The sequence below is a fragment of the Bos taurus genome, chromosome 1 (assembly GCF_002263795.3).
Source record: "Bos taurus isolate L1 Dominette 01449 registration number 42190680 breed Hereford chromosome 1, ARS-UCD2.0, whole genome shotgun sequence".
NCBI classification, from domain to species: Eukaryota; Metazoa; Chordata; class Mammalia; order Artiodactyla; family Bovidae; genus Bos; species Bos taurus.
In genome coordinates, this window is record NC_037328.1 from 87518715 (window position 1) to 87544620 (window position 25906).

The 25906-nt window shown below is 36.9% G+C and overlaps 2 protein-coding genes across 4 annotated transcripts in view; one reads left to right on the top strand and one right to left on the bottom strand.

Moving 5' to 3' along the window:
• Positions 1-78: 78 nt before the first annotated feature.
• Positions 79-18135, top strand: MRPL47 (mitochondrial ribosomal protein L47). 2 transcript variants are annotated; one of them, NM_001076901.1, is given in 7 exon segments: positions 79-235; positions 2920-3071; positions 3600-3660; positions 6769-6865; positions 12732-12862; positions 14986-15081; positions 17121-17430. In NM_001076901.1, coding segments are annotated over 7 exon segments (759 nt in total). In that variant the 5' UTR covers positions 79-137; the 3' UTR covers positions 17245-17430.
• Positions 17663-25906, bottom strand: part of ACTL6A (actin like 6A) — a 31422-nt gene continuing 23178 nt past the window's right edge. Inside the window, exons 8-14 of one of the 2 annotated variants that reach the window (XM_005201639.5) lie at positions 25788-25877; positions 24305-24366; positions 23818-23932; positions 23589-23669; positions 21710-21805; positions 19370-19456; positions 17663-18134 (exon numbers count right to left, since the gene is read on the bottom strand). In XM_005201639.5, the coding sequence (XP_005201696.1) occupies positions 18054-18134; positions 19370-19456; positions 21710-21805; positions 23589-23669; positions 23818-23932; positions 24305-24366; positions 25788-25877 (612 nt within the window). In that variant the 3' untranslated portion in view covers positions 17663-18053. The remainder of the gene's footprint in view (positions 18135-19369; positions 19457-21709; positions 21806-23588; positions 23670-23817; positions 23933-24304; positions 24367-25787; positions 25878-25906) is intronic. The other variant, NM_001105035.1, reaches the window with a different exon arrangement.

The following is a 25906-nucleotide window of genomic DNA, read 5'->3' on the forward strand; positions in this document are numbered from 1 at the left end:
CCCAAGAGGGCGAAGCCGGAAAGGAGCCATGTTGACTGAGGGCAAAGTCAACTCCCGTTCTCGCCTTCCGGTCGGCGTGAGACTCCGGAAGTGACACCGTTTTGGCGGAAATGCGGTGTGCTTGCTGATGCGAAAAGATGGCTGCTGCCAGTTTGGCTGTTTTCTGCAGAAGAGTCTCAGCCGCTCTGAAGGCTTCTACGTCGTTAATAAGTTCTCAGACCCTTGCTAGCACAGGGTAAGTTATTTGAGGAGTAGGTCTGTCCACTTCCCCAACTTTGGATCTTGTTTGGTTGTTGACATGCTGAAAACGCTTTGGGCTGGGAAGGCGGCTTTGATGGCTAGACGCGAGCCCACCATCGTGAGGAGTCAGTGACCTTGGAGAAGTCTCTCACCTGCGACATGTCCGTGTCTTCCTCAAACATTTTGTTGCCACTTACTGTGGACCAGGCAGTTCTCAGGGTCTGTAGAAACCCAGTATTTGTTTAATTAAATGTGGAGGTACGGAAGCATCCTGCTTGACTGAGTTTTCAGAAAAATTCACTTAAAAGCTTTTGGCTGTGGAACTGAGCGCTCTGTCAGGTTTCAATAGATTAAAAGGGGGGAACGGGATGTGTACTCCCAGAGCCTGTCAAAAAGAGGTGTTCAGTAAATTTTGAGTGGATAAATGAAAGCCGAGTGAACTGAAAGTCGCCTTGCAGGTGTGAGAAAAGAATATACTACACACGGTGGTTATTTCTAGAAAGACCGCTTGTCTTCTGGACAGACAGATCATGTTTGACGTTAAGCTGTACGATTACCTCCTTGTTATTAGCTTTTGTTTTTAATGAGTTGAATTTTACAAATTATTGGGGTTTTTTCCCCAAAAGGAAGTAATGTGTGTGCTCTTGAATCCAGCACAGTTATTGGGCATCCCTCAGCTATAATGTAATACCTTATATTAACCTCAGAGATAAGCAGTGGTTTGAGTTTGTTTTTTTTTTTTTTTTTTGCAGAGATTCAGGGGTTGTAACTTGAAAAGTAGCAGACTTGAACCAATTATCTCTTCCATCTCATCACCCTTTTTCCTTAAAAATAAGTTTAGATTTTTATCATTACTATTAAGTTATCCGTTCAATTACAGACACTTTGGAAAATAAGGGCTTCCCTGGTGGCTCAGACGGTAAAGCGTCTGTTTACGACAGGGGAGACCGAGTTCGATCCCTGGGCTGGGAAGATCCCTTGGAGAAGGAAATGGCAATCCACTCCAGTACTATTGCCTGGAAAATCCCATGGACAGAGGAGCCTGGTAGGCTACAGTCCCTGGGGTCGCAAAGAGTCGGACACGACTGAGCAACTTCACATTCATGTTCTGGTGGCTCAGACGGTCAAGCGTCTGCCTGCAATGCAGGAGACACGGGTTCGATTCCTGGGTCAGGAAGATCCCCTGGAGAAGGAAATGGCAATCCACTCCAGCACTCTTGCCTGGAAAATCCCATGGACGGAGGAGCCTGATAGGCTACAGTCCATAGGGTCGCAAAGAGTCGGACACGACTGAGAGACTTCACTTTCACTTTCACTTGGAAAATAAGGTAAAGTGTTTTGAAAAGAAAGTAAATATCAACTGTTGTTTTACCATCCAGAGATAAACAGGTTTTCTTCTTTTTCACTTTCAGAATATACACATACATGTAATTTTTAAATAAAGTCAGAATCATATTTACATGCATTTTTATATTCTACCCTTGTTTCATCAACTTTTTTTTTTCAATTTCCAACCAAAAGAAAAGTTGTAAAAGTAGTACAAAGAATAACCATATACTCTTCACTTATATTAATCACTCCCCAGTATTTTGTCACATTTTTTATACTTTTTATATCCGTGCTTTTATTCTTCTGAAATATTTGAGGCGTGTCAGAATTGCAAGCATCGAGACATTTCAGCATGAATTTCCTGAAAACAAGAAATGTCTTAACCACAATACTACAATGATCACACTGGGAATATTTTTTCTTTCTTACTTTTTTTATTCATAATCCAATCAGTGATCATTTATCATGTTAATTGTCATATCTTTTTAGTCTACTTTAATCCAAAACAGTTTCTTTTTTTCTCTTTGATGTTATTAATATCTCTTTAGAAGGTCAACCTTTTTAGAATATTCATTCATTTGGATTTGTCTGCTTGTTTGTTCATGATTAGATTCAGGTTAGATTTTTTTTTTTTTTTGGTAGGAATACAGCGTTTGTGATACATTTCATTATTGTATTTTAAATTATTTCTCCAGGTCATTAAATATTGTTTATAAGTATGACTTTTAGATTTTTCTACATAATAAATTATCATGCAGATGCACAATAATTATTTTAACCATTTCCAAGTTGCACATTTACATTATTGTCAGTTTTTTGTTATATATAATGCTTTACTAGACTTTTTAAAAGTGTAGTTGACATATATTAGTTTCAGGTGTACAACAAATGATTTAATATTGTCATACATTTCAAAATGATCACCACAATAGACATTTTGATTTATCAATTCCCATATGTGATCATTTTCTTCAGTTGAAATTTCTAAATCCAGTGAAATTACTGGCTTAAAGGAGGAATCACTGGGCCTCAGATGTGTTGCAAAATTGAACTTCAGAATACTTTTATCTACTTATATGCCCACCAGCAGCATATGAAGGAGCTAAAAATGTTACCGTAAAATATAATTAGTCAATATATTATCTCTGAAATTATGTTCTAAATTACAGGATAGCAGCATCTATACTGGGGATATTAAAAATAATTTTTAAAGCATTTTATGAGTTTATTGTTTCTTGTGCAGAAACCCTAAGTTGGTTTTTTGACATTGTAAATGAGGAAATAATTCCATTTATTGCCTATAAAATCCAGATGTCATGAAACTTTAATCACTTGTTCATATATGTTCAGTTGCAGGTTTTCTCTGAGTCTGTTGACTAAGAATACACCAAATGTCACATCTTTTCACCAGTGTAGATTACTTCAGACCACATTGTCTAGGAGAGGACTGGAAGAATTTTTTGATGACCCAAAGAATTGGGGGGAAGAAAAGGTGAAATCTGGTGAGATATTTGGGTTGACCAGTATTAAATATATTTATTAAACCTTCTATTATATTTGGATTATTTATCCAGTTTGGGAATTACTTATGTTATTTTCTTTTTTCAGTTCCTTTGGGAATGTCTGTTAGAGAAAAATAGAAGGACAGTATAATAGTAAACTATTCGTTGGCAGGTTGACAAAAGGTTTAGAAGAGAAGCAGGTTGAAATATTAACTGAAGTGAGGTTTGGGGTTTGTTCTAGATTTCACTCTTTTAGAGATAATTGAATATTAATTTATAAGAATAGTATTTTGACATTAGACTGAAATATATTTTATACTAGTACTGACATGTTTTGAATGCTATTGCCAGTCACATTACTAATATCTAATTTAATCACAATTAAGTCCTAATTATATATTGTACTATAGTATCAAAAGCTATTATGTATTTTATAGATAAGGAAACAGGTTTAGAGAGATTAAGTAATTTGTCAAAGGACACGTAACTAGAAAATTATTTCACGTTATGAGTTTATCACTTTAATAGGAGCTTCGTGGACCTGTCAGCAGTTAAGGAACAAAAGTAATGAAGATTTACATAAACTTTGGTAAGTATACTGAGTGCATTAACATCTAAGAGTTTGAGGCAGTTATAGTATAATAATGAGATATAAACTTGATCTGATGTAAGAAATTAAGTGAATGATTATAGTACCATTGGTGATATATAAGATCATTGAAATTTTTATAAGTACTCCAGAGGTTAAGTTACATTATGAGAGATGTGTCAGAGTGAGTTGGGAGTTCAGAAGTTTTAGTGTAACTGCTACCAGTCATACTACCAATTCCAGGGAACTAATGAGACAGAATGGGGATGAATTGGCCACATGTCGTCTTCTTCCTTTTAATTATTTTGCATGGCCTGGAAGCTTTAGCTTAATTGCTTTGAGAAAGTGTGTAGGAGGATGCACTTAACTAGAAATGTAGGTAGGTTTTGCTGGCAGGTTCTCCTGATGAATTAAGAGTTGAGAGGATTTAAGACAGTTGATTTGTATATATACATATATTGAGTATAAATTGAGGTATGATGACATAACATTATTAGTTTTGGATGTGCAGTGTAATGCTTCAGTATTGGTATATATTGCAAAATGATCACAATAAGTCCAGTTAATACAGCAATTTTTTTTCTTTGTGGTGAGGATTTTCAGGATCCATTCTCTGAGGTACTTTCAGTTATGCAATATAGTATTACTAACTATAGTCACCATGCTGTACCTTACATCCCCATGACTTTTTCCTTTTATAACTGGAAATTTGTACCTTTTGACCCCACCCCCACCCTCTGCATTTATTGACTATATTTAGCCCAAAGATATATTTGTTTGGACTGTACTGTGTTTTAAAAATTGGGAAGTTTAACACAAAAATAAGGACTTCTGGCTCTTCTTGTAAAATCAGACCTGTGGTGTTGCAGCACTGAACCTACATTCCTACATGTAGGTCACCAACATGGGGACACTTGGCTGGTCTAAATGGAGCGGTGCCTACCACTTCTTACCCACCTTGTTCTTTCACCAAGCCCCCTTCACTCAGCGCTGCTATTTGTGCAGGCACTGTAGAAGGCAGTTACAGTTTTATCCCTTGATTTAAAGGGTGGTTTATTTTTCATGGCAGATTAAAGACCTGTAAAATGCTTATAAGATCACTAATACTACAAGCTTGTTCTTGTGATACAATAAGAAATAATATACTTTGTCTTTGTCTCTGATGGCTTAACACATAGCTCCTTAATTCCTTGTAATTGCCTGAGTGATGTAAGTGTCTTTTGTTCCAATTAAACAACTCTCAGAGGTGAAGTGGGCAGGGAGGGCGTTGTTGCACAGCTTCAGGAAAGACCAAGGCATGATTAGAGGGTGAAGAATTCAGCCTCACTACCATGCCCACCTCTGGGGGGAGTTGGGAGGGGGGAGGGTCTAGAGATTGAGTTCAGTCACCAGTGGCCAGTGATTTAATCAGTCATGCCTGCATGATTAAAAGACCCTAAACAACTAGGTTTGGAGACCTTCTAAGCTGGTAAATACATGGAAGTTCTGGGAGGGTGTTGTGCCCTGAGAAGGCAGGGTAGCTTTGCACCCCTTGTCTGTTTCTTGTCCTGTGCGTCTCTTCCGCCTGGCTGTTTCTGAGTTGTATCCTTTATAATAAACCAGAGAGTAAAGTGCTTTCCTCAGTTCTGTGAGCTGTTCTATACATTATCAAACCCAAGGAGAGGGTTTTTGGAACCCCTAACTTAGAGCAGGTCTGTCAGATACATGTAAGGCCTAGAAATCATTATTGGCATCTAAAGTGGGGCAGTCTTTCTTGTGGGACTGAGTCGTTACGTTTGTGGAATCTGGCACTAACTTCAGGTAGTTAGTATCAGAGGAGTTGGAAAAGTTGTGTTAGAAAAGACAATATAAGAAGGACAAACCCTCATTTGGTGTCAGATATGTTACATGGAACAGCACAGATTCATTATAAGAAAACTGTTGTCTTACAGCGTGTTTACTGCCGCTTATTGGTAAAGGGATAGTTAAGGCAATTTCAATTCATCCTGGCTAAAACCAAATCATTTATCTTCTGCCACTTTTCCCCTCCAAATTGTCTTCTTCCACACCAAAAAGTAGCCCAGTTCCTTTGTGTCGTGTTCTCTGCCCCCCATGTTTATTTCCTTTCTTCCAGCTCTACTTCTCAGTCAAACATAATTTATTCACAAAACTCACTCCCATTCAAGCTTTGCCACTTCATGTTTTGATCTCAGTATTTGTGTTTGCTTCGGTTTTCTTTCCAGCCTAACTTATCCCATCTCTTTGATGCTTTCCCTGACTATCTTGGCCAGAAGGAATGTCTCATCTCTCCCACTTAATTCTCTGGTACTTGTTGTCTATACCACTTAATACACCACAGCACATTACAGTTGTGGAGGGGGCATATGGGCTAAAAATAGAATGGATTTATACACAAGGAGTTCATGATTTGATTTAGCTGAATTAGCTACATGCCCGCCAAATACCTTACTTGTCTTAGCTTTAGTTTCTTCATTTAGAAAGTGGAAATGATTCCAACCTCAGAATTATTGTGAGAATTCAGTGAAATAAATGTATGCTATACTAAGTCACTTCAGTCGTGTCCGACTCTGTGCGACCCCATAGACGGTGCCCACCAGGCTCCCCCGTCCCTGGGATTCTCCAGGCAAGAACACTGGAGTGGGCTGACATTTCCTTCTCCAATGTGTGAAAGTGAAAAGTGAAAGTGAAATCGCTCAGTCGTGTCCGACTCTTAGCGACCCCATGGATTGCAACCTAACAGGCTCCTCCCTCCATGGGATTTTCCAAGCAAGAGTACTGGAGTGGGGTGCCATTGCCTTCTCCGGAAATAAATGTATATAATATGCTTAAAATAGGAATTGAACAGGTGTTAGTTGCCTTCCATCTGCTCTTTCCGCTTGGAATGTGTGGACTATATTGTATGCTTGTTTGTAACTCTTCTGGTACTTCCTTAATACAGTATGTGGCACTTGGAAAATTTAGTGAACAAATGAGTGAGACTAGATATAGCTCTGTTTAAAGGATTATTCTAAAGGACTTTTGAGTACAGATTATTAATTTTGATGTCAAAATCCACAATTTTATTAATATAACTACAGAATAGCATTACTAGTTCTGTTTTTGATATAGGTATGTTCTCCTGAAAGAAAGAAACATGCTCCTAACTCTAGAGCAGGAAGCTAAGCGGCAGAGGCTGCCAATGCCAAGCCCGGAGCGCTTAGAAAAGGTGAGATTTGTGGGAGTCTGGAGACTGCTGAGTGTGGGGTAAAAGCTAAAACGTGTGAGCGTATGGTTCCTACAATTCTTGGCAAGTAGGTTTCTTTCAATTTCTGCTTGATTTTTAGGAGATCTACATTCTTAAACAACTATTACTACTATCTAATTTAGAACATTTCCATCCTCCCAAAAGGAAATCTCAGACCCATCTTCAGTCATTCCCATTTCTACCTATAACCCCCAAATGTGCATGGACCTATCTTAGGTAGATCCCTAGGAGTCAATTGCTGTGTTGTGTGCTAAATCAGTGTTTAACATTTTAGGAAACAGTCCAGCTGTTTTCTGAAGTACCTGCACCATCTTAGATTTCTAATTCTGGTTTAACTACTTCTGCACCCACTAGGTCAAATTTGTTTAATGCTTTTTTAATAATTGGTTTAAAAAAACCTATAACAGAAGTGTTATCATCTTAACCATTAAAAAAAAATACTTATTTTTGCCTGTTCTGGGTCTTTGTTGCTATGCAGGGACTTTCTCTAGTTGCAGTACATGGGCTTCTCTTTGCTGCAGCTTCTCTTGTTGCGGAGCACGGGCTCTTGGGCACGTGGGATTCAGTAGCTGTGGTGCATGGGCTTAGCTGCTCTGCAGCATGTGGGATCTTCCCCGACCAGGAATCAGACCTGTGTCCATTGCATTGTTGCGGGGCAGACTCTTAACCACTAAACCACCAGGGGAGCCCCATCTTAACCATTTTAATTAAGTTTTTAATTAAAGTATAGTTAATTTATAAAATTGTTTCAGGTGTACACCATAGTGATTCATTTTTATATATGTATTTTTCTTTTTTTTTCCAGATTGCTTCCCATTATAGGTTATTATAGAAATTGAACATAATTTCCTGTGCAAGACAGTAAATCCTTGTTGCTTATCTATTTTATGTATAGTAGTTTTTGTCTGTTAATTCCATATTCCTTATTTACTTTTCTCCCCACGCCCTCTCCTCTTTGGTAACCATAAGCTTGTTTTCTGTGTCTGTGAGTGTGTTTCTGTTTCATATTAGAGAGTCATTTGTATTATTTTTTAGATTCCACAGGTAAGGGATACCATAATTGTCTTTTTCTAACTTCACTAAGTATATTTCCTAGGTTCACCTGTGTTGCTGTAAATGACAGTATTTCGTTCTTCATTGTGTCTGAGTAATAACTCCATTGTGTCGTTGTGTGTGTATACATGTATATCGCATCTTCCTAGGCCAGTTGTCTGTTGGTGGGCACTCCAGTTGCTGCCATGTCCTGGCTGTTGCAAATAGTGCCGCTGTGAACATTGGGGTGCATGTATCTTTTCAAATTACAGTTCTTTTTTCCGGAAATATGCCCAGGAGTGGGATTGCTGGGTCATACGGTAGTGCTGTTTTTAGTTTTTTTTAAGGAAAAGTATTTTCCGTAGTGGCTGCACCAGTTTACATTCCCACCAAGAGTTTTGAAGGGTTCCCTTTTCTCTACACCCTCTCCAGCACTTATTATTTGCAGACATTTTGATGGTAGCCATTCTGGCCAACTTGAAGTGATACCTCACTGTGGTTTAGATTTGCTTCTGTTTAGTCATTAGGGATGTTGATCATCTTTTCATGTTGACTGTTGGTCATCTGTTTGTCTTTGGAGAAATGTCTATTTAGGTTTTCTGCCCCATATTTTGATTGGGTTGTTTGTTTTTTCGATATTGAGTTGTGTGAGCTCTTTTGTATAGCTCTTTTGTATTTTGGATATTAACCTCTTGTCAGTCCCATCATTTACAAATATTTTCTCTGGTTCCATATGTTGTCTTTTCATTTTGTTGATGGGTAAAAGCGTTTACATTTGATAATGTTCCATTTGTTTAGTTTTGCTTTTATTTCCTTTGCCTTGGGAGACTGACCTAAGAATATACTGCTACAATTTATGTCTGAGAACATTTTGCCTGTGATCTCTTCTAGGGGTTCTATGATGGCTTGTCTTTTATTTAGGCCTTTAAACCATTTTGAGTTCATTTTTTTTTATACAGTGTATTTTTTATATGGTGTATGAGTTATTTTAGTTTTTGCTACTCTTCTGAGAAATTCCTTCTCTTTCTATTCTAAATCATAATCTTGCAGGGTGGAATACCTGGGTTGCAGGATTTTCACCTTTCAGGGCTTGAGTATATTGTGGCACTCCCTTCTGGTGTTAGGGGAGCTCCATGAATTTTTGAGTAACTGACTTTTCTCTTGCTGCCTTTAAAATTCTTTTAAGTTTTGTCATTTTAATTATGGTATATCTTAGTTTGGGTGTGTTTGGGTTCATCTTGTTTAGGACCCTCTCTCTGTGCTTCCTGTACCTTGATATCTGTTTCCTTCTTTGAGTTTAGGAATTTCATGGGTAATTTCTTCAAATAATATTTTTTGATTCCCTTCTCCCTCTCTGTTTTCAGAATCCCAATCTGTTAGGATTCAGAATCCCTGTTATGCACAAGTTGGAACACTTTGTGATCATCCCATAGACCTCATATGTTGCTTTCATTTTTTTCATTTGTCTGTCTGCTGTTTTGATTGGGTGTTTTCCATTATTCTGTCTTTGCAGATTACCCAGCAGGCTAGAGGGCTTGACTCCTCATGTAGGATCCTTGACTGGCATGGGAGTGCCCAAATTGTAGGTTGATCCACTCCCTCTCCACGTTGAGGGTCTGCCCATGTGGACCTGCTCTTCCTTATAGATCCCTCCCAGGGGCACAGATACTGGACCTGAGGCCTTCTCTCTGGTTACGTGGAGATCTTCCATGCAGCTTTGGTGGTACAGGAGATCTGCAGTTTCCAGTTAGTTTTCTTTGAGAATTGTTCCACATTGTGTGTGTGGGGGGAGATGAGCTCCTCTTCCTCCTCCTCCACCATCGTTTCCCCTCCTGTATTCAGCAGTTTGAGTACTTTCCCATTACTGTGAAAAGGTCACTGTTACTTAAGTTAGGTTTTCTTCATCATTAACAAGAAATCACTTGGTGTCGTTATTTCCATTCCTTTATTTCCATTGAGGTAATCAATCCTGTGTATTTCCTATATATCCATCAGAATTTTTCTCTGCAAATAGAAATGTGCCTGATTATTTTTATTTACATACATTTATTTATATTGTATATACTCTTCTGAGACTTACATTTTCTACTAATATATTTTAGAAATTTTCCCACATCAGTAAATGCAGATCTGCAATTATTTCTTCCATTTAGAGGTTTTTATTTAGTTAGATTTGTTTGTTTATCCATAGAGCGCTTTCAAGGTCAGCTCTTTATTGATGTTTTTTCCATACCATAGTAAGGCAGTGAGATTGGAACCCAGCTTTTTGTAATTGCTTCAGTCTTGCTTCCTAACCTCAACTGCTTCAGGTTTCTTTCCCCACACTGCTCACCACTGTTAGGATCTGGGTATCCCTGCAGAGGGTCAAAGAAGGGGTGGGATAAAATCTCAGTTATTTACCCTAATTATGGGGAAGTTTAATCTGCCTTTATAAAAATTGAGTTGCATCATATTTGGATTTTTTTATTTTAATAAAATATGAGACTGACAGAAAAATTATGAGAACAATACAAAAAGGCCTCCTTCAGCCAGATTCCCTGTGTGGATACTTAACCACGTTTGCTTTATCCTTCTCTGCCTCCTCTCTACAAAAATACAGTTTCCTCAACTGTTTAAGAATAAGTTCTATATGTGATATCCCTTTACCTGTAGGTATTTAAATGTATATTGCCCTGCCCCCCAAAAAAGATCTTATTGAAATTTCATGTTATCCTAATATATCCTTTATAGCAAAGAAAATCCTGACTGATGTGTTTTCAGTTTTGTCTCTTGACTTTCCTTTAATCTGATGACTCAGTCTTTCTTTGTGTTTCGTGACATTGACATTGTTGAAGAGAATGGGCCAATTTGGGCTTGTATGATATTTCTCATGATAATAATCATGATTGGCAGGAATGTCATAGATGTGATGCTGTATCCTTCTCAGTGCATCAGGTGAGGAGGCATGCAGTGTTGATACATTCTGTTATTGAAGTTCTTAGCATTAGTAGGTTGGTTATTGTGGTGTTAGGTTTCTTCACTGTATAGTTACTAACTTTTCTTTATTTTGAGAACATGTAAATCCCCAAACTTGTAACTCATTGGTTTTAGCATCCATCCATTGAGGCATGATGATTCATGCCTCAATCAGTTATTACTGTGATGTTTGCTAAATGGTGATTGTCTAATTTCATTGTTCATTCTACTTATTAGTTAGCTTTCTTCTGTAAGGAAGGGCTTTTCCTTTTCTCCATTTCTTGTATCTTCCTTTCCCTTTTTTTTCTTGATTTAAGAATTCCAACCTGATTCAATGAGTTAAAATCCTTTAGTATTGTCATTCCAGATTTGGCCATTGTGGGTTATTCTGGCTGGCCTCTGTGTTCTCATCAGTCTTTGATGAGGAATAGCAGGATATGCTGGATTCATCTTGTACTTTTTCTGCCTCAGCCCTGGAATCAGCCATTTTACAGAGGAACCCTGCTTCCTTTGAATGTTTTTCATTGCTGCAAAACATTTGTAAAGTAATGTGATTTTATTTTTAGGTATGTTTGCCAACTCTGCTTTTAAGGAAAGTTATGCTTCAGAGACTTTTAAGTGGATTGGCTGTTTATAAATAGCTCATTGTTTGTTTGATGAAAAAACTCTTGCTAGAATGGTGCTGTTCTAAGACTTTTATTAAACTTCAATAGTAGATGATTCCCTCTCCTTGCTTTCAAAGATATATTTTAGAGGTGAACTTCAGCCCAGTAGATCATATGTACAGTATTTTCTTAATTAGAATTTAAAATATAAAAGTTTTCTCCAGATAAACTGAAAGTTATTATTTATGCAATTTTCTCAGCACTTTTGTGACATACTACTAACGAAAATTTATCAAGAAAAATTTTAAAAGAATTATGCTCAATTTAAGATAGAAGCTGAAACTTTGGGAACTATTCAAGGACGCTCTTGCCTCTGGGAAAGTTATAAACTAGAAAAGAAAGCTCTTTGAGAGTGACTTTTTTGAAGGAGGTGTATCTAATTGATACTTCTGATTTTCTTTCTTATCTGTTAGCAGTAACATGAATAACTGGATGTTAGCTCTGTGTTCTTAGTAACCATTTATTTTCTGTCTGTGTGAGCTAACATTAGATTTCAGTTAGGAGCCTTAGCTCTGACCTTGGGCAGACTCTTTAATGTAGTCAGTCAGCAGCCAGGTTTACTGAGTTCCTGAGGGTCAGAGACTTTGTATTAGGCTCTGATCACTGTGATCCCTTCACTCCTCTAAAGTTTGTCCTCAAAATAGGATTTGTTGTTCTTACCCGTCTTATTTCTCATGAATTTTTATATGGTTGAAAGGAAGTAGCATGTGGATTCAGCTGTTCAGTGTGGCTTTGAGTTAAGCAGGTCAAAATATCTGTGTCTGAGTGTTTGGGACACACTGACTAATTAAGGCCAGAACATAGGTTTTACTATTTGAAAAGTCACTAATTGTTATCATTTTGTAATAGCTCATTGAGTTTTGAAATGATGAGTCAAATTGGGTCTCCAAAAGGAATCTGTGCAAGTGTATCCTATTCAAAAAAAATAACATACGGAAATTTGAGCTCAATAATTTTTAATTAAACTTTAAAAAAAGTTACAGAAAGTGATACTACAGACACCTATGTATATGCATACCTAAGCCAAAAATATTTTTAGAAAATATTTGACAGAATGGTTCTTTGACAAAAAGATTCATCATAGATTTTCTGTAGCATAGTCCTTATGTGTTCTCTCTCTTTGGAATGCTGTCATGGATGATTGTTGAAACTGTATTTCTGTATTCTTTTCTCAGGTAGTAGACTCCATGGATGCATTAGATAAAGTTGTCCAGGAAAGGGAAGATGCCCTCAGACTTCTTCAGACTGGTCAAGAAAAGCCTAGACCCGGTGCTTGGAGAAGAGACATCTTTGGAAGAATCATCTGGTACATAGTAGCTCTTCTGAGATGAGAGTGAAGTCCCATGCCTCATCCTCTGTCCAGTATCTTCTAAGAATATCTAGATACATTATAGAGATGTAGCTAATATAAACAGAGGTCCCCAGATCCCTTTGGAACTTCAGGATATGAATGAAGGTAGCTTTGTCTGGTATCCCTTGGCATCCCATTCCCATGGTTCAGTTATTTATAGGTTCTTCATAGGAGTGGTTCTGAATCTTAAGTGAATCATATGACCTTTTGAGAATCTGATGAAAATTATAAATCCTTTCCCCAGAAAACTTTATATATGCACGTGTAATTTCAGAGGGTTATAAATCCCATGAAGCTCATTGTAGGACACACCTATCCTCTTCACCCATTGAGAACCTGAAACTATTTGAAGAAGTTCTTGAGGAATAAGACCATGTGGACCAGTCTCAAGTTTGCCCTATTGCCCTTAGGATAGGCCCTAGTCCAATGTTGAAACAATTTATTTTCGTTACATCTTTCCACTTCTGTGACATCTTGTCTCCTGGGTCCATTTCCAAAGTCCTGTCAGACTTTGGGAAAGAATGTGGTAATAAACATTCACACTGAGCTATGAGAAATTGAGACGACCCAGTGTATTCTGTCTTCCAGGGGCTTATTTGCATTTGGGTTGAACTGCCGAAAGGAAGCATCATTAGGAAATTTAAACATCAGTCAAGATGAGGAAGGAATTTTGGGTGGTTGGAGACCTTCTCTGTACTCTTGAAATTACACTGCATAATAGTGCTTATGCATTTGGTAGATTATTTTGTTTTCAATTAATTTTATTTTTGGCTGAGCTGGGTCTTCTGTTGCTTCACATGGACTTTCTCTAGTTGCAACGAGTGGGGGCTACTCTTCGTTGCAGCGTGTGGGCTTCTCGTGGCGGCTTCTCTTGTTGCAGGGCACAGGCTCTAGGCACCGGGGCTCCCGTAGTTGCAGCACGGGGGCTCAGCAGTTGAAGCTCGCAGGCTCTTGAGTGGGGGCTCAGTAGTTGTGGTGCACAGGCTTAGTTCTGCAGCATGAGGAATCCTCCTGGACCAGGGATCAAGCCCGTGTGCCCTGCATTGGAAAGTCCTGGTAGATTCTTTTAACTCCATGTAATTCTTTTAATGGAGTTTGTGGTAATGGGGTAGCTTGGAGCCAAATTTAGGTGAGTGGCTGTGTAGTCTGTAACTGTGTGATTCAGTGCAGAAAAGAGGAATTGCCAAAACATTTGCCTAAGAACTTTGATTTCTTTTCTACAAATATTTATTGAGATTAATCCAAGCTGAGGTTAGATAGAAAGGCTGAGGATAGGGGAGAGAAAGTGTCAATTTTAGAATGTGTAAGAGTGCTAATCTTGTTAAAGTTTAAAAATTCTTGCTTTTTAACTTTTCTGGAGTTAGAGTAGTAAACAAAGCAGTTACATCATCTTATTAACCAATGTAGCTTATTAAAATCAAACATTACAATTCCAAAAGTTTGGTTAAATGCCCTGAAATTAATCCTTCTGTTACTTTTTTAATTGAAATATTTTCCAATGTTATAGTATGAATTCACAATTTCCTTTTTTCCCACTTAGCATTATTTTTTAGGTTTTGTTATGTTGAGGCATACATAGGTAGATACTTAAATCACTTGGTGAAATTTATTACATTTTAAAAACATAAAATGTATACATGTGAGTATCAGTGTTTCAAATTGTATGTGTATATACACGTATATGTGTACATATATAAAGTTAGTACATACATATATGTATGTAGGAAAATTACAAAATACATTTGGTAATGATACACTCCAGTTTATCACTGGAAGCTATTGTAAAAGTAGAGAACTTAAGTTGTGTTTTTAAACTTTTATATATGTATTTTTAAAAGTGATCTGAAGCAAACATTGCAAAATATTAATGTTTGCAGTTTTATAGTGGCTTCATGAGTGTCTGATACCTCTTAGTTTAGACTATTTCATAATGTGAACTGTATAAAAATTTTAAAAGCTTTAAAAAGCCAATTACAATTTATTGAAAACATATCTAGTCCAAAGAAGGCTAAATCTGTAAAAAGTGAAAATCTGTTGCATGTTTTCTGTAGAGTGATACCTTTTTGTTGTCGTGGCAGGCACAAGTTCAAGCAGTGGCCTATACCTTGGTACCTAAATAAAAGATATAATAGAAAACGATTCTTTGCAATGCCCTACGTGGAACGTTTTGTCAGGTGAGCACAAGTACCCTTAGCACTAAAACACGTCTTCACATCAGACAGTGTGTGTTAAGCTTTTATATGACTAATACATGTTTATTGTGGAAAAACTAGAAAAATAGGTTAAAAAAAAATGTCTTACATAATTTCACCATCCAGAAATAGCTGCTAGCATTTTAATGTATATCCTTTCAGAAGTTTTACTATCTTTCTCTTCATCAATATATATAAGTAGTTGTTTAAATCTTTTTGTAATGTTAAAGTTCCATACACTTCAGCTGCATAGAATGTGAGCTCATGTTATTGCAGGAATGATGAAATGAGAGGGTGCTTGGGTGAGGAAAGGAGCCAATTGTAGTATATCTGAATTCATGTTATCCTGCAAGATGGTGATTCTAGATACTTTGCATAGCAGGTTTGTTATTGAAGAGGGAGAAATAGGGCTTCTGTTGCAGTAGAGGAGTGAAGTGGTTACCTGGGTGATGAGTGAAATGGTTACAAGCTGAGAACTATAACAACAAGATTTTTAGAAACAGCTATTTGAAACACTGGATCCACATCCAAAAACAGACAGAAGCCTGAGAAGAGCTTTAATCCCCAGAATTGCAGTTGAACAGGAAAGTAATTGCCAGTGTCTGCTTTCTGGGGTCAGGGTGCCACTTAACATCCAGGGCTGTGGCTGCAGAAACAAGGTGGGGAAATTGCCCAGTTACTGGCTAAAGGTGCTACAGATGAGAATTCAAGGCAGAAAAGCAGCTGGGAATTTAAGGGGAAAATCCTAGCAGCACAAGAACCACAGCTTTTAACAACTGCCTTAGATAATGCAGCCACCTTTCAGCATTAATTCTTTTAAAGACTAATTTTTTCCTCTCAAAGCTTGTTTCCATAATTAAAAAACAAAAGGACCTTCAAAAGCATAACCTTGCATGTGAGATGAGCACAATTATACGGTAGTTTGAACATTCTCTGGTATTGCCCTTCTTCAAGATCAGAATGAAAACTGACCTTTTCCAATCCTGTGGCCACTGCGGAGTTTTCCAAATTTGCTGACATATTGAGTGCAGCACTTTAACAGCATCAACCTTTAGGATTTTAAATCACTTATCTGGAATTCTGTTACCTCCATTAGTTCCTAGAAATCACTATATTCAGTGATTTAACTTCCTGTAAGAGTGTCTCCAGAATTTGTCCTTTCTACTCTCAGTTTCTGCCCTAGTGCAATCTGTCTTCATCAAATTGAATTATTGAACATTCTCAAGAATAGTAAACCTTGCGTAGGAGTCTCAAGAGGGCAGGGATAGGTATAGTTGTGGCTGATTTTCATTGATGTATGGCAGCTGAAATTCAATACCTTAACTGCATTGTTATATTTCAGTTTAAATACAGTAGAGGCCTGGCATCCACGAATTTATTATTTGCAATTTTGATGATTTCAAAATGACTCTAGAGGTCAACATTTTAGCTGAGGCATGAAGGCCTAATGTCCCAGGATGCTGATAGGTAGAGGCCAACTCAGTGGCAAGTCCAACAAGCACTAAGCATCATCTCTTAGCATGGTTTTATTCTCTCAGCATAGGGGAAATGATGCTGGACTGGGTGCTATTTGAAATTAGGAAATTTCTAAATGTCTCAGGAGGTAGGACATAAATCTAATGTATTCAATAAAATTACATTATTTCTAAATAAAGGAGAAAGCCCAGTTTGTTGCAGACTCATGAGATCTGTTCTTACTTTCCAGTTAGAAAGTAGCAAAGAGAATTGGTGCAGGGTTATAGATGCAATCAATTTCTGTGGCTGCACCAAATGGCATTTGGGATCTTAGTTCCCCAAATCGAACCTGCAATGGAAGCACAGTCTTAACCACTAGACCTCATGCTTATCTTTGACTTGTGTAGGTTTACAGTGGTTATTCAAGTTTAATAATAAACATGGCACACCTAATACAGAGACTGGCATGATTGAGGTCTTTAAGTAATTGATTTGGACATGTTGACAGTACTGAGTAACAGGGAAATCATTTTGTATAAATTGCTGTTATGCTTTTATTTTCCTAGATTGAGAATTGAGAAGCAAGCCCGCATCAAAGCAAGGAAGATAAGTTTAGCACAAAAGAAAGAAAAGTTTCTTCAGAAAAAGTTTCCACATTTTTCTGAAGCCCAGAAGTCAAGTGCTGCCTAAGACATCTTAACCATAATTTACTATTTTTTCTTGGATTACATACAAAAGTAAATACTAAGTGGTTTATAAATAACTTGTGTTTTTAGTCAAAGGACTGTCGATTGTTTTAAGAGTTATTATGGCATGCTAATTTTGGAAGTGGTCAAAATCAGATATAAAGTTCAGATTAAATTTCCATTTTATAAATTCTGTGTCTAAGCAGACTTTTAATTAACTGCCTGCAACTTAGAGTGGGAAAGTGATACCAACTGCTTTAACAAATAGGCAAAAAGGTAATTTTGGAATTCAGGTAACCTTAACTACTATTGTTACTAGATATGAAGGAGCTATGAATTCTGTTTAAATAAACAGTGGGTACAATGATAAACACATTTAGTATTTAAAGTAGCAAGTTACAACACAACAGTCCAAAAACATATTTCTGGAATGGCTAGTAATTTTTATTTAATTTTAAAAGCCTAATGTAAAAAGTATAGGCAATAAGTTTTACTAGTCAATAAAAAGCAATTCTACCAATCCACTGGTAATATACTAAACAGAGTTGGAAAGCATTTTACTGAAAGCAAAATATTTAGAGAAAATAGACATTTATACAAAATTATAAAATGCTTGTAATAAGAATAAGTGCATTTCAAGGAAAGCACAAACTTATTTTAATTTATAGAACCAGTTAAAGCCTTAAAAAATTTAAGTGGAATTGAAATATGCAAAAATGTATAAACATTCTACAAAAGATGGTGGTTCTTTTCCTGAGTATACTAAAGCTATGAAACGTAAGGTGACATAGAAGGTAGAGGTTTGGGAACTTATCAAGGGCATTTCCTTTCTACACACTGCTTCCCTCCTTCTTCATATTCTTGTTTGGAAATCCACATCTGCTGAAAGGTGCCCTGTGAAAGGAAAGAAAAATTACATATATGTACTTTTCTATTGGGAAAAATATTTCCCAAATAATATTGGGAAATAAATAAAGATATTTCTTTAATATCTTCATTTTCACAATTCTGAATCTTTTAAGAGCTCTTATACCTCTCCCCAAATAGTACTCAGATTACACCCTTCTTATTTCTGCCCTCCTCTAGAATACCCAAAGACACTATTTAGCCTTACCTAAGTTTACATAGGATATTAAATCTTTCTATACTGTCTTGAGGACTTAGAAAATGCCAGGAAAGGAAGATGAAGGAAGAGTTTAGCTATGATGGCTTGGTTAACGGCAACAACAGAAATTGTTGGAAGGCTTGATCCTGGTACAGTGTTTATGCAATGTTCTAGCATTTGATTAATGGTAACATTTAGAACTCAGACTAGGATAAAGTTTAGCAAGTACACAAACAACAATACACATGCACTATACAAAATAGAAGGTGAAAGGAAAATGACCAAAGGGGAAGGATCCTGGACTACGTTACTATTCAGACGTGTAAGCAGGAGAAATCCGTTCCCTGTGACTATTCAAGTGGATTCGTACGTATTCAGTTTTGAACTAAGAGACTAGAAATAAAACATAGACCAGAAATATATAAATGGGCAATTAAAAACATTTAATAGTTAATAGCTTTTAAAAATATTTAGCGTAAGTACTCATTTACTTTGGCTGCTCTGAGGTGAAGGGGAAATTTTCTAAACTTAGGATACAGGTAAGTGCAAGAATTTCCTCCTGATTTCAAGGGTAGGAAGCCAGTCCAAGCAACATGTAAACCTCAATACCATGACTTCACCATCTGCCCCAGGCACCAATTCCTGACTTCTGCCTCAGCAATAGGCCAGGGAGCAACCAGAATCTAAGAAGAATGATTTAATTTTAAGTGGGCTGCAGATAAGTCCTGACCAGTGCTAATGTGAGTAGTGTTAGAAGAGGCATGGATAAGTTAACAGATTCCTACCTTGGAGAGGGAAACTGTAATCAGACTGACAATACCCACTAATAAGGCAATGAGGCATTTTTGTCATTTCATTATAGGTAAGACTAGCATCAGGTCCTCTACAAATGTGATAGATTTAAAATGCAAAGATAAATGATGCATAGGAATTATTTTAGTCTTTTTACTAAATTTAGTATTTTAAGTGATACATTCAAGTTAAATAAGAATCTTAAACTATTTTGCAAAGTAGATAAACTAACCAAAGAAGCTAGAATGGAGCCACCGATCCATGAACTAAACCTCCGTTCCACTGTCGTATTATTTGCAATCAGTTTCAACCGCATACTCTAAAACAGAAAAGGAAGAATAAGTATTAGTGTGATCAAATAGAACAAGGGCCTCAATTTTGGAAATTCAATTTTGATGACTTATTAGTGGCTCTGGTTCAAGCACTAATTATACATGATTATTGTGTAGTAGCTAGGTTAACAATAGGCATAAGTTGAACTACTGTATAGGATTTTAAAGTACTTTGTCTTGTGTAATTTAGTAAATTATATAAACCTTAGAAAACTGCATGCTAGAGTACAGTACTCAGAATTTCATCTTAAAACAGCAAATATGTACTTGAACACTTAACATATATCAAGTAGTATGCTAAGTGCTTCATATATTATTGCATTTTATCAACACCGAGTATAATTACTACCCCAACTAGCTGCCCTTTCTGCAGTCCTCCTCAACTTTCTAACTTATTCTTTGGGCCTTTGTACTATCTTGGTTCACCCCCTCCTCACATTCCTTCCTGCCCCCATCCAAATCAAAATGCAGACGTCAGACTCAGGGAAGTTTATTCACACTTTTCTTTTCAGATTAGTGTTTCTGTTACGCTTGAACACCCTCTCCATAAACATGGTTTTATGGCTCAGCACTACCCCTATCTCACTTCTGTATGGAGAGAACTCCAGATTGTTGATACTTACTTACCAGTTACTCTATATATGAACATTCAGTTTGAGTCTGTGCATGCAGTAGGGGTGGAGTATGTAGGATGGGAAGGAGGGGTGCTGGGAACAGAAGGGATGAACACGGGGTTTATAGGTGAGGAACTGCTCAAATCCTATTACAATGGATTTCATTACATTTTAATTGCCTCCTGAAAAGACAAGGATAGCATCTACCTGGTCTTGATCAGACCTTGGACAGCCCATGTCTATATATTCATTATTCTGGGACTTTCTATGAAATCTAAAGTACTATAATCAAGGTATATTCCAGATCAGTCTGTATCTCCAAAAATGTAAGGAGGTGTCAATCTTGTGCCTGTATCAATACTTAAATATAAAGATTGTGGCATATGTAAAACATTCAAATACACGGATTCTATAGATTCTGTTAGGGCCTATATAACCTCTAATAAATTTTTTAAAATGTATTTATTGCAGAATACCTTACAAAAAACTACTTGATGGATGTTTAAAAATCTAAAAATTCCTCTGTTACTAATGTACCATGTACACTACCTTCTCTCTAAACCAGATTCCTCTATCCCTTTGAAAGTTATCATAGTGTACCAAGGGATGTTTTTAATAAAATATAAAAGCTCTTCAGTCCTCTGCTAGATTTTACCCTGTAAATTTTCTATGTAGGTGATATGACTGGTACCTATCTTTCTGGGTTGAACTGTATCTTCCAAAGAGGTATGTTGATACTCCCCAGTTCCTGTGAATGTAACCTAATTTAGAAATAGTCTCCAAGAAGAGGACAGACCCACAAGGGAGAATGCCATATGATGATGGAGATAGACACTAAAGTGCTATAACTGCAACCCAAGAAACGCCAAGGATTGTTGGCAAATCATCAGATAACGGAAAGAGGGAAGGAAAAATTCTCTTCTGTAGGTTTCAGAGAGCACGGCCCTGATAACATGTTGATTTCAGAATTCTAGCTTCCAGACTGAGAGGTAATAAATGTCTGTTGTTTTGAACCATCTACTTTGTGGCACTTTGTTACAGCAGCCCTAGGACATAATACACCATTGCATTCATCTTTTCAGCCATATAGCATGCCCCACTTCTATACAGACTACAAGCCAACTACTTCAAAATGTTAGAATATACCCTCTTCCCTTCATATTTTTGCACATATTTCACCTAGATGTTTCATAAACTGTCAACCAGCTGAACTCATTCATTGAAACAGCTCTTCAGGAGGATTTCCCCTGACACTCCAAAGTGCCTGACGACATACTGAACCACTTAGCACATTACAGGTTTTCTTTTTTGTAGGTTTAGTCCTCCTAGCTGACTAAGCCCTTGGTGGGAAGGGACTATATTTTCTATCCCTAGTGCCTAGCAGACTGTAGGCACTTAAGTATGGAATCAATGAATAAAGTAAGATTCAAATAGTAATGGACAGTAATGGGAGTAACTAATAGATGTCATCTAGAAAAACTTTATTAATAAGGAGTATTAATACTATACCAGGCACACACAAATACCATCAATCTACTGAAAAACAAACTGTATCTACATAGATTTTCCACCAGTAGGAGGATATATATGACTGAAAAATACCACTGAAGAACACACACAACTTACTGGGGGTGTTTTCTGAGAGAGTTCTCTGTTCAACCTGTCGGTAAAGCTCTGTATTAGCGTGTTTCCTCCTGCCACTATCACGCTGCCATAGAGACCCTGGAATGAAACAAAAATAAATGAGCTCCAAATGTTTCCAACCATTCTAAACACAACTTCAGATAAAACCATGTGTTCCACTACAGTTTTCGCTTTTTAAATTTTTTACTTCTATCACACCAAGTAGTTTCATCCAGTGGTTCTCAATCCTGGCTGCACATTTGACTCATTTAGGGAGCATTTAAAACACCAGTGCTGGGGGCAATTAAATACAAATTTCTGGGGATGGAGTCTAGGAAAAGTTTTGTGTTGGTTTGTTTAAAACTCCCCAGATGATTCATGTATTAAAGTTTAAGAACCACTAATTTAAGGCAACTATTCTAAAAGCCAACCATAATTTTTTGGCAGATAGCAGCCAGTATTTAACAAGTTTATTTCTTAATTACATCATCTCAGAGTTCTCATCTAGAAGCTATGGCATTTAAAATTGGACAGATTATGGAGGACAATACATACTCTGACAATAGTCCTGGCCAAAATGACTGCTACCTTTCTCTTCTGCAGGGGATGACCTTTTTCAAAATCCATATGCTGAGGCTTCCTCCATCAAAAACAAATTCCTAGTAGTAAGGAGTATATGTGCTAAGTTGCTTCAGGCGTGTCTGACTCTGCGATCCCAGAAACAGTAGCCCACCAGGCTCCTCTGTCCATGGGATTCTCCAGGGAAGAATAATGGAGTGGGTTGCTATGATCTCTTTCCGGCCCAGGGACTGAATGTCTCCTGCATTGGCAGGTGAGGTTCTTTACCACTAGCATCACCCGGGAAGCCCAAATAAGGAGTATATTTTACCTCTAATTTGCATGTATGCATCAGAAAGTTAAATATCAGCCTGCCTTTTTAGTGGCTAAGCTCATATTTTAAAAATTTAGTCCATGTTTAAAAAAATGTATTCCAAATGTCTATATAACCTTAGCTATTAGCACTAAGCTCTAAGCAAATGAAGGAACTAAAAAACTGAGGTAACACGTTGGCTACAAATTAAAATCTAGGGTTTAAATAAGATATGGTCTATCTAATAGCATGGTAGAGAATATAGAGTTGTGTCCAACTCTTTGTGACCCCATAGACTATAGCCCATCAGGCTCCTGTGTCCATGGGATTTCCTAGGCAAGAATACTGGAGTGGGCTGCCATTTCCTCCTCCAGGGGATCTTCCCAACTCAGGGATTGAACCTGGGTCTCCTGCATTGGTAGGCAGATTCTTTACCATCTGAGCCACCAGGGAAGAGGTACAGAATATGGAGTCAGTCCTTAAAACTTGGCAAGAAACAAACTGATGAAAAAATAAAAACCTTGGCAAAGTAAAAAAAATACGAAGTTTATATCTAAACTCCATGTAAAAGTTACATAATTTAAACCACACCTTCTTAAAAAGTAAATCTGTACTACATACACTAAAACCACTAATATAGTTTGGTTTGTCACATTTTAGGAAATCTCTAGACCAGCACAGTCCAAAAGAACTTTCCGTGCTGATGAAAATGTTCTAGCTACATTTATAATGTGGCTCGTGCAACTGAAGGATTGAAATGTAAATTTCTATTTATTTTAGTTGAACTGCCATACGTGGCCAAAAGCTAACTACACTGGACACGACAGCTTTTGAGTTTTGCATTTTCCCTTTTCTAGTAGAACTTCATTTTTTTTACATATTCTTTCATAAAATGGACTTCAGAGTCAGTGGCCAAAGTTGCCAACTTTAAAAAAATGATGGCCATAAATACCGGGGGCACTGGTTTGCCCTAAAAGATACCCTTATGCCATAAACAAGAGTGGCACTTACTGGTCTGATATCAATATCACACATTCCAACACTTGTAGTGACAACATGACTGACGCCCAGCATCGTATTTCCTGATAACCCCTACAACAAAACAGAAACCAGCAGTCACACAGAAGACCTTCAAACCATAAAGCACATAGAAAAAAGTTTATAGTCTTATTTAGCTTTTGTAATTACAAGAGATCTTTAAAGGAAAAAACCAGGGTGATTATGAAATAAACTTTTATACCTTTACATTGGAAGGGTCAAATAATCCTTCAGGAATCTTTAACCGTTCTGCTCCAAAATCACAGTTGTAGCCATTGGGGAATTCATAATGAACAGTTGGCATCTGTGCAGCTACTCTGAAAGTGTATCAGACAATATTAAACAGAGACAAACATCCTCTTCAGAATTACAAACTATTATAAACAATATTGAGGAATTATCAGCTTGTAAGAAAGCAGAATGGTAAAACCTTATTTTCTTTCAAAATGTTATTCAGTATTTAACCTTTTATCTTTAGACCAGTTAAGCATATTCTACACATTTTTAACTAAACAAATCAATTTCTCTCCTCATTTACGAAATACACAGTTTTTTTAAAAAATTGAAGCATAGTTGATTTACAATGTTGTGTTAGTTTCTGGTGTATAGCAAATTGATTCAGTTTTATATATATGTGAAGTATACAGTTTAAGTTTTAAGTCTTGTACAAAAAAAACAAAAAAACATACTGTTCATCGTAAGTTGAATCTGATACTTGAAGTACTGAGGCTTGAAAATCCTGGATAACACACTATGAATTAAAAAAAAAAAAAAAGGTTAAGAAACAAGATTATTGAGATCTGTCTTTATAATCTATACTTTCATAACATTATTTTCAAAACATTTTTCTTCTTTTTCTTCCCTTTCCCATCCAAAACATTTTTCTTAATGAAACTGGACCACGTTCCTGGATGGCTAACTCATTTCAAGCGTATAAATCTACCCAGCCAAGGACTCTGAGCATCAAGAAACTTAATTCTTAACACCTGTATTATGAACTAAATTATATAACATTTAAATTACAACTGTTATGGAAAAAAAAAATGATGAGATAAAAATAAGTGGAAACCCTTGTATCACAGTTCTGCATAATAAAACTTTTTTTACTTAAAAAATTTTTTTATTGGAATATAGTTGATTTACTGTTTTTCCCTTTAAAATAAGCTTAAAAGCAAGACTTCATTAACTGAATATACATACATAAAATGCATATACATTGTATCTTATGGTACTTTTAATGACTGACATAGTATAAAACAGTTACAAAACATGCAGTGAAATACATAGGACCTCTGAGCTGCTAAGGAAAAATCTTCTAAGGTCTAGGTACAGCTATTAATCATCTTCACAATTTTTCCTTGTATCGAACACCCACAAAAAATCTTTATCCTTGGGTGTAAAAAACTTGTCAAATATTCAAATATATTATATCACTGCCATATTAGGCTTCCCTGGTGGCTCAGTGGTAAAGACTCTGTCTGCTAATGTGAAGACGCAGGTTCGATCCCTGATCTGGGAAGATCTCACATGCATCAAAGCAGCTAAACCCGTGCAACTACCAAGCCTGTGCTCTAGAACCTTCAAGCCGCGACTACTGAAGTCACCACACCCTAGAGCCCGTGCTCCACAACAGGACAGGCCACTGCAGTGAGAAGCCCACACATCCAGTGAAGAGAGCCCCTGCTCGCCACAACTGTGTGCAGCAGAAAGACCCAGCACAGCCATAAACAAATATTAAAAAAAAAAAAGAATGCATATTGTGGTGTGAGAGGTTGTTTTACTAACCTCTCCCCCATTAGTAAGTCATTCACGGTCAGAGATGGATTTTCAGTAAAGAAAACCTTTCATTGGCTCCTTGCTATAAACAATAATACATTTTTTTATATAGCTGATTCAAGTTTAACAAAGAAAATGTTAACGGAGCCACACTAGTTTGTTTTTACCCCAAAGCTCCTTTCAGGTCTCACCACAGTAGTCCAAATGAATACAGAGTAGTTTGTTGATATCTGACAAGCATGAAAAGCATACCCTTCCCCCAGCCCCTGACAAAAGCTATTAGTTTTGTTTGCAAATATCATTAAAAATATAAGTTTGAAAATATAAAATGCTCATACTCTGTCCAAAGACTTACAGCCTATATAATGCTTTTGTGACGAGAACAGGATTACTTACGTTACACATATAATTGTGCCAAGACCTGGTAACCTGGGGCAGCTTCTCTTTTCTTTTCCAGTTTGCTGGAGACCCTTCACGAACAGCTTCCTAAGTGCCAAGAACAAGTGCTAGGTTAA

Excerpts from the sequence above, each read along its gene's own strand:
- MRPL47 (XM_024990320.2), top strand. The coding sequence starts at position 138 with ATGGCTGCTGCCAGTTTGGCTGTTTTCTGCAGAAGAGTCTCAGCCGCT. Across the intron at positions 236-6,768 it reads CAGACCCTTGCTAGCACAGG|GTATGTTCTCCTGAAAGAAA; the intron begins GTAAGTTATTTG and ends TTTTTGATATAG. Across the intron at positions 15,082-17,120 it reads TACGTGGAACGTTTTGTCAG|ATTGAGAATTGAGAAGCAAG; the intron begins GTGAGCACAAGT and ends TTATTTTCCTAG.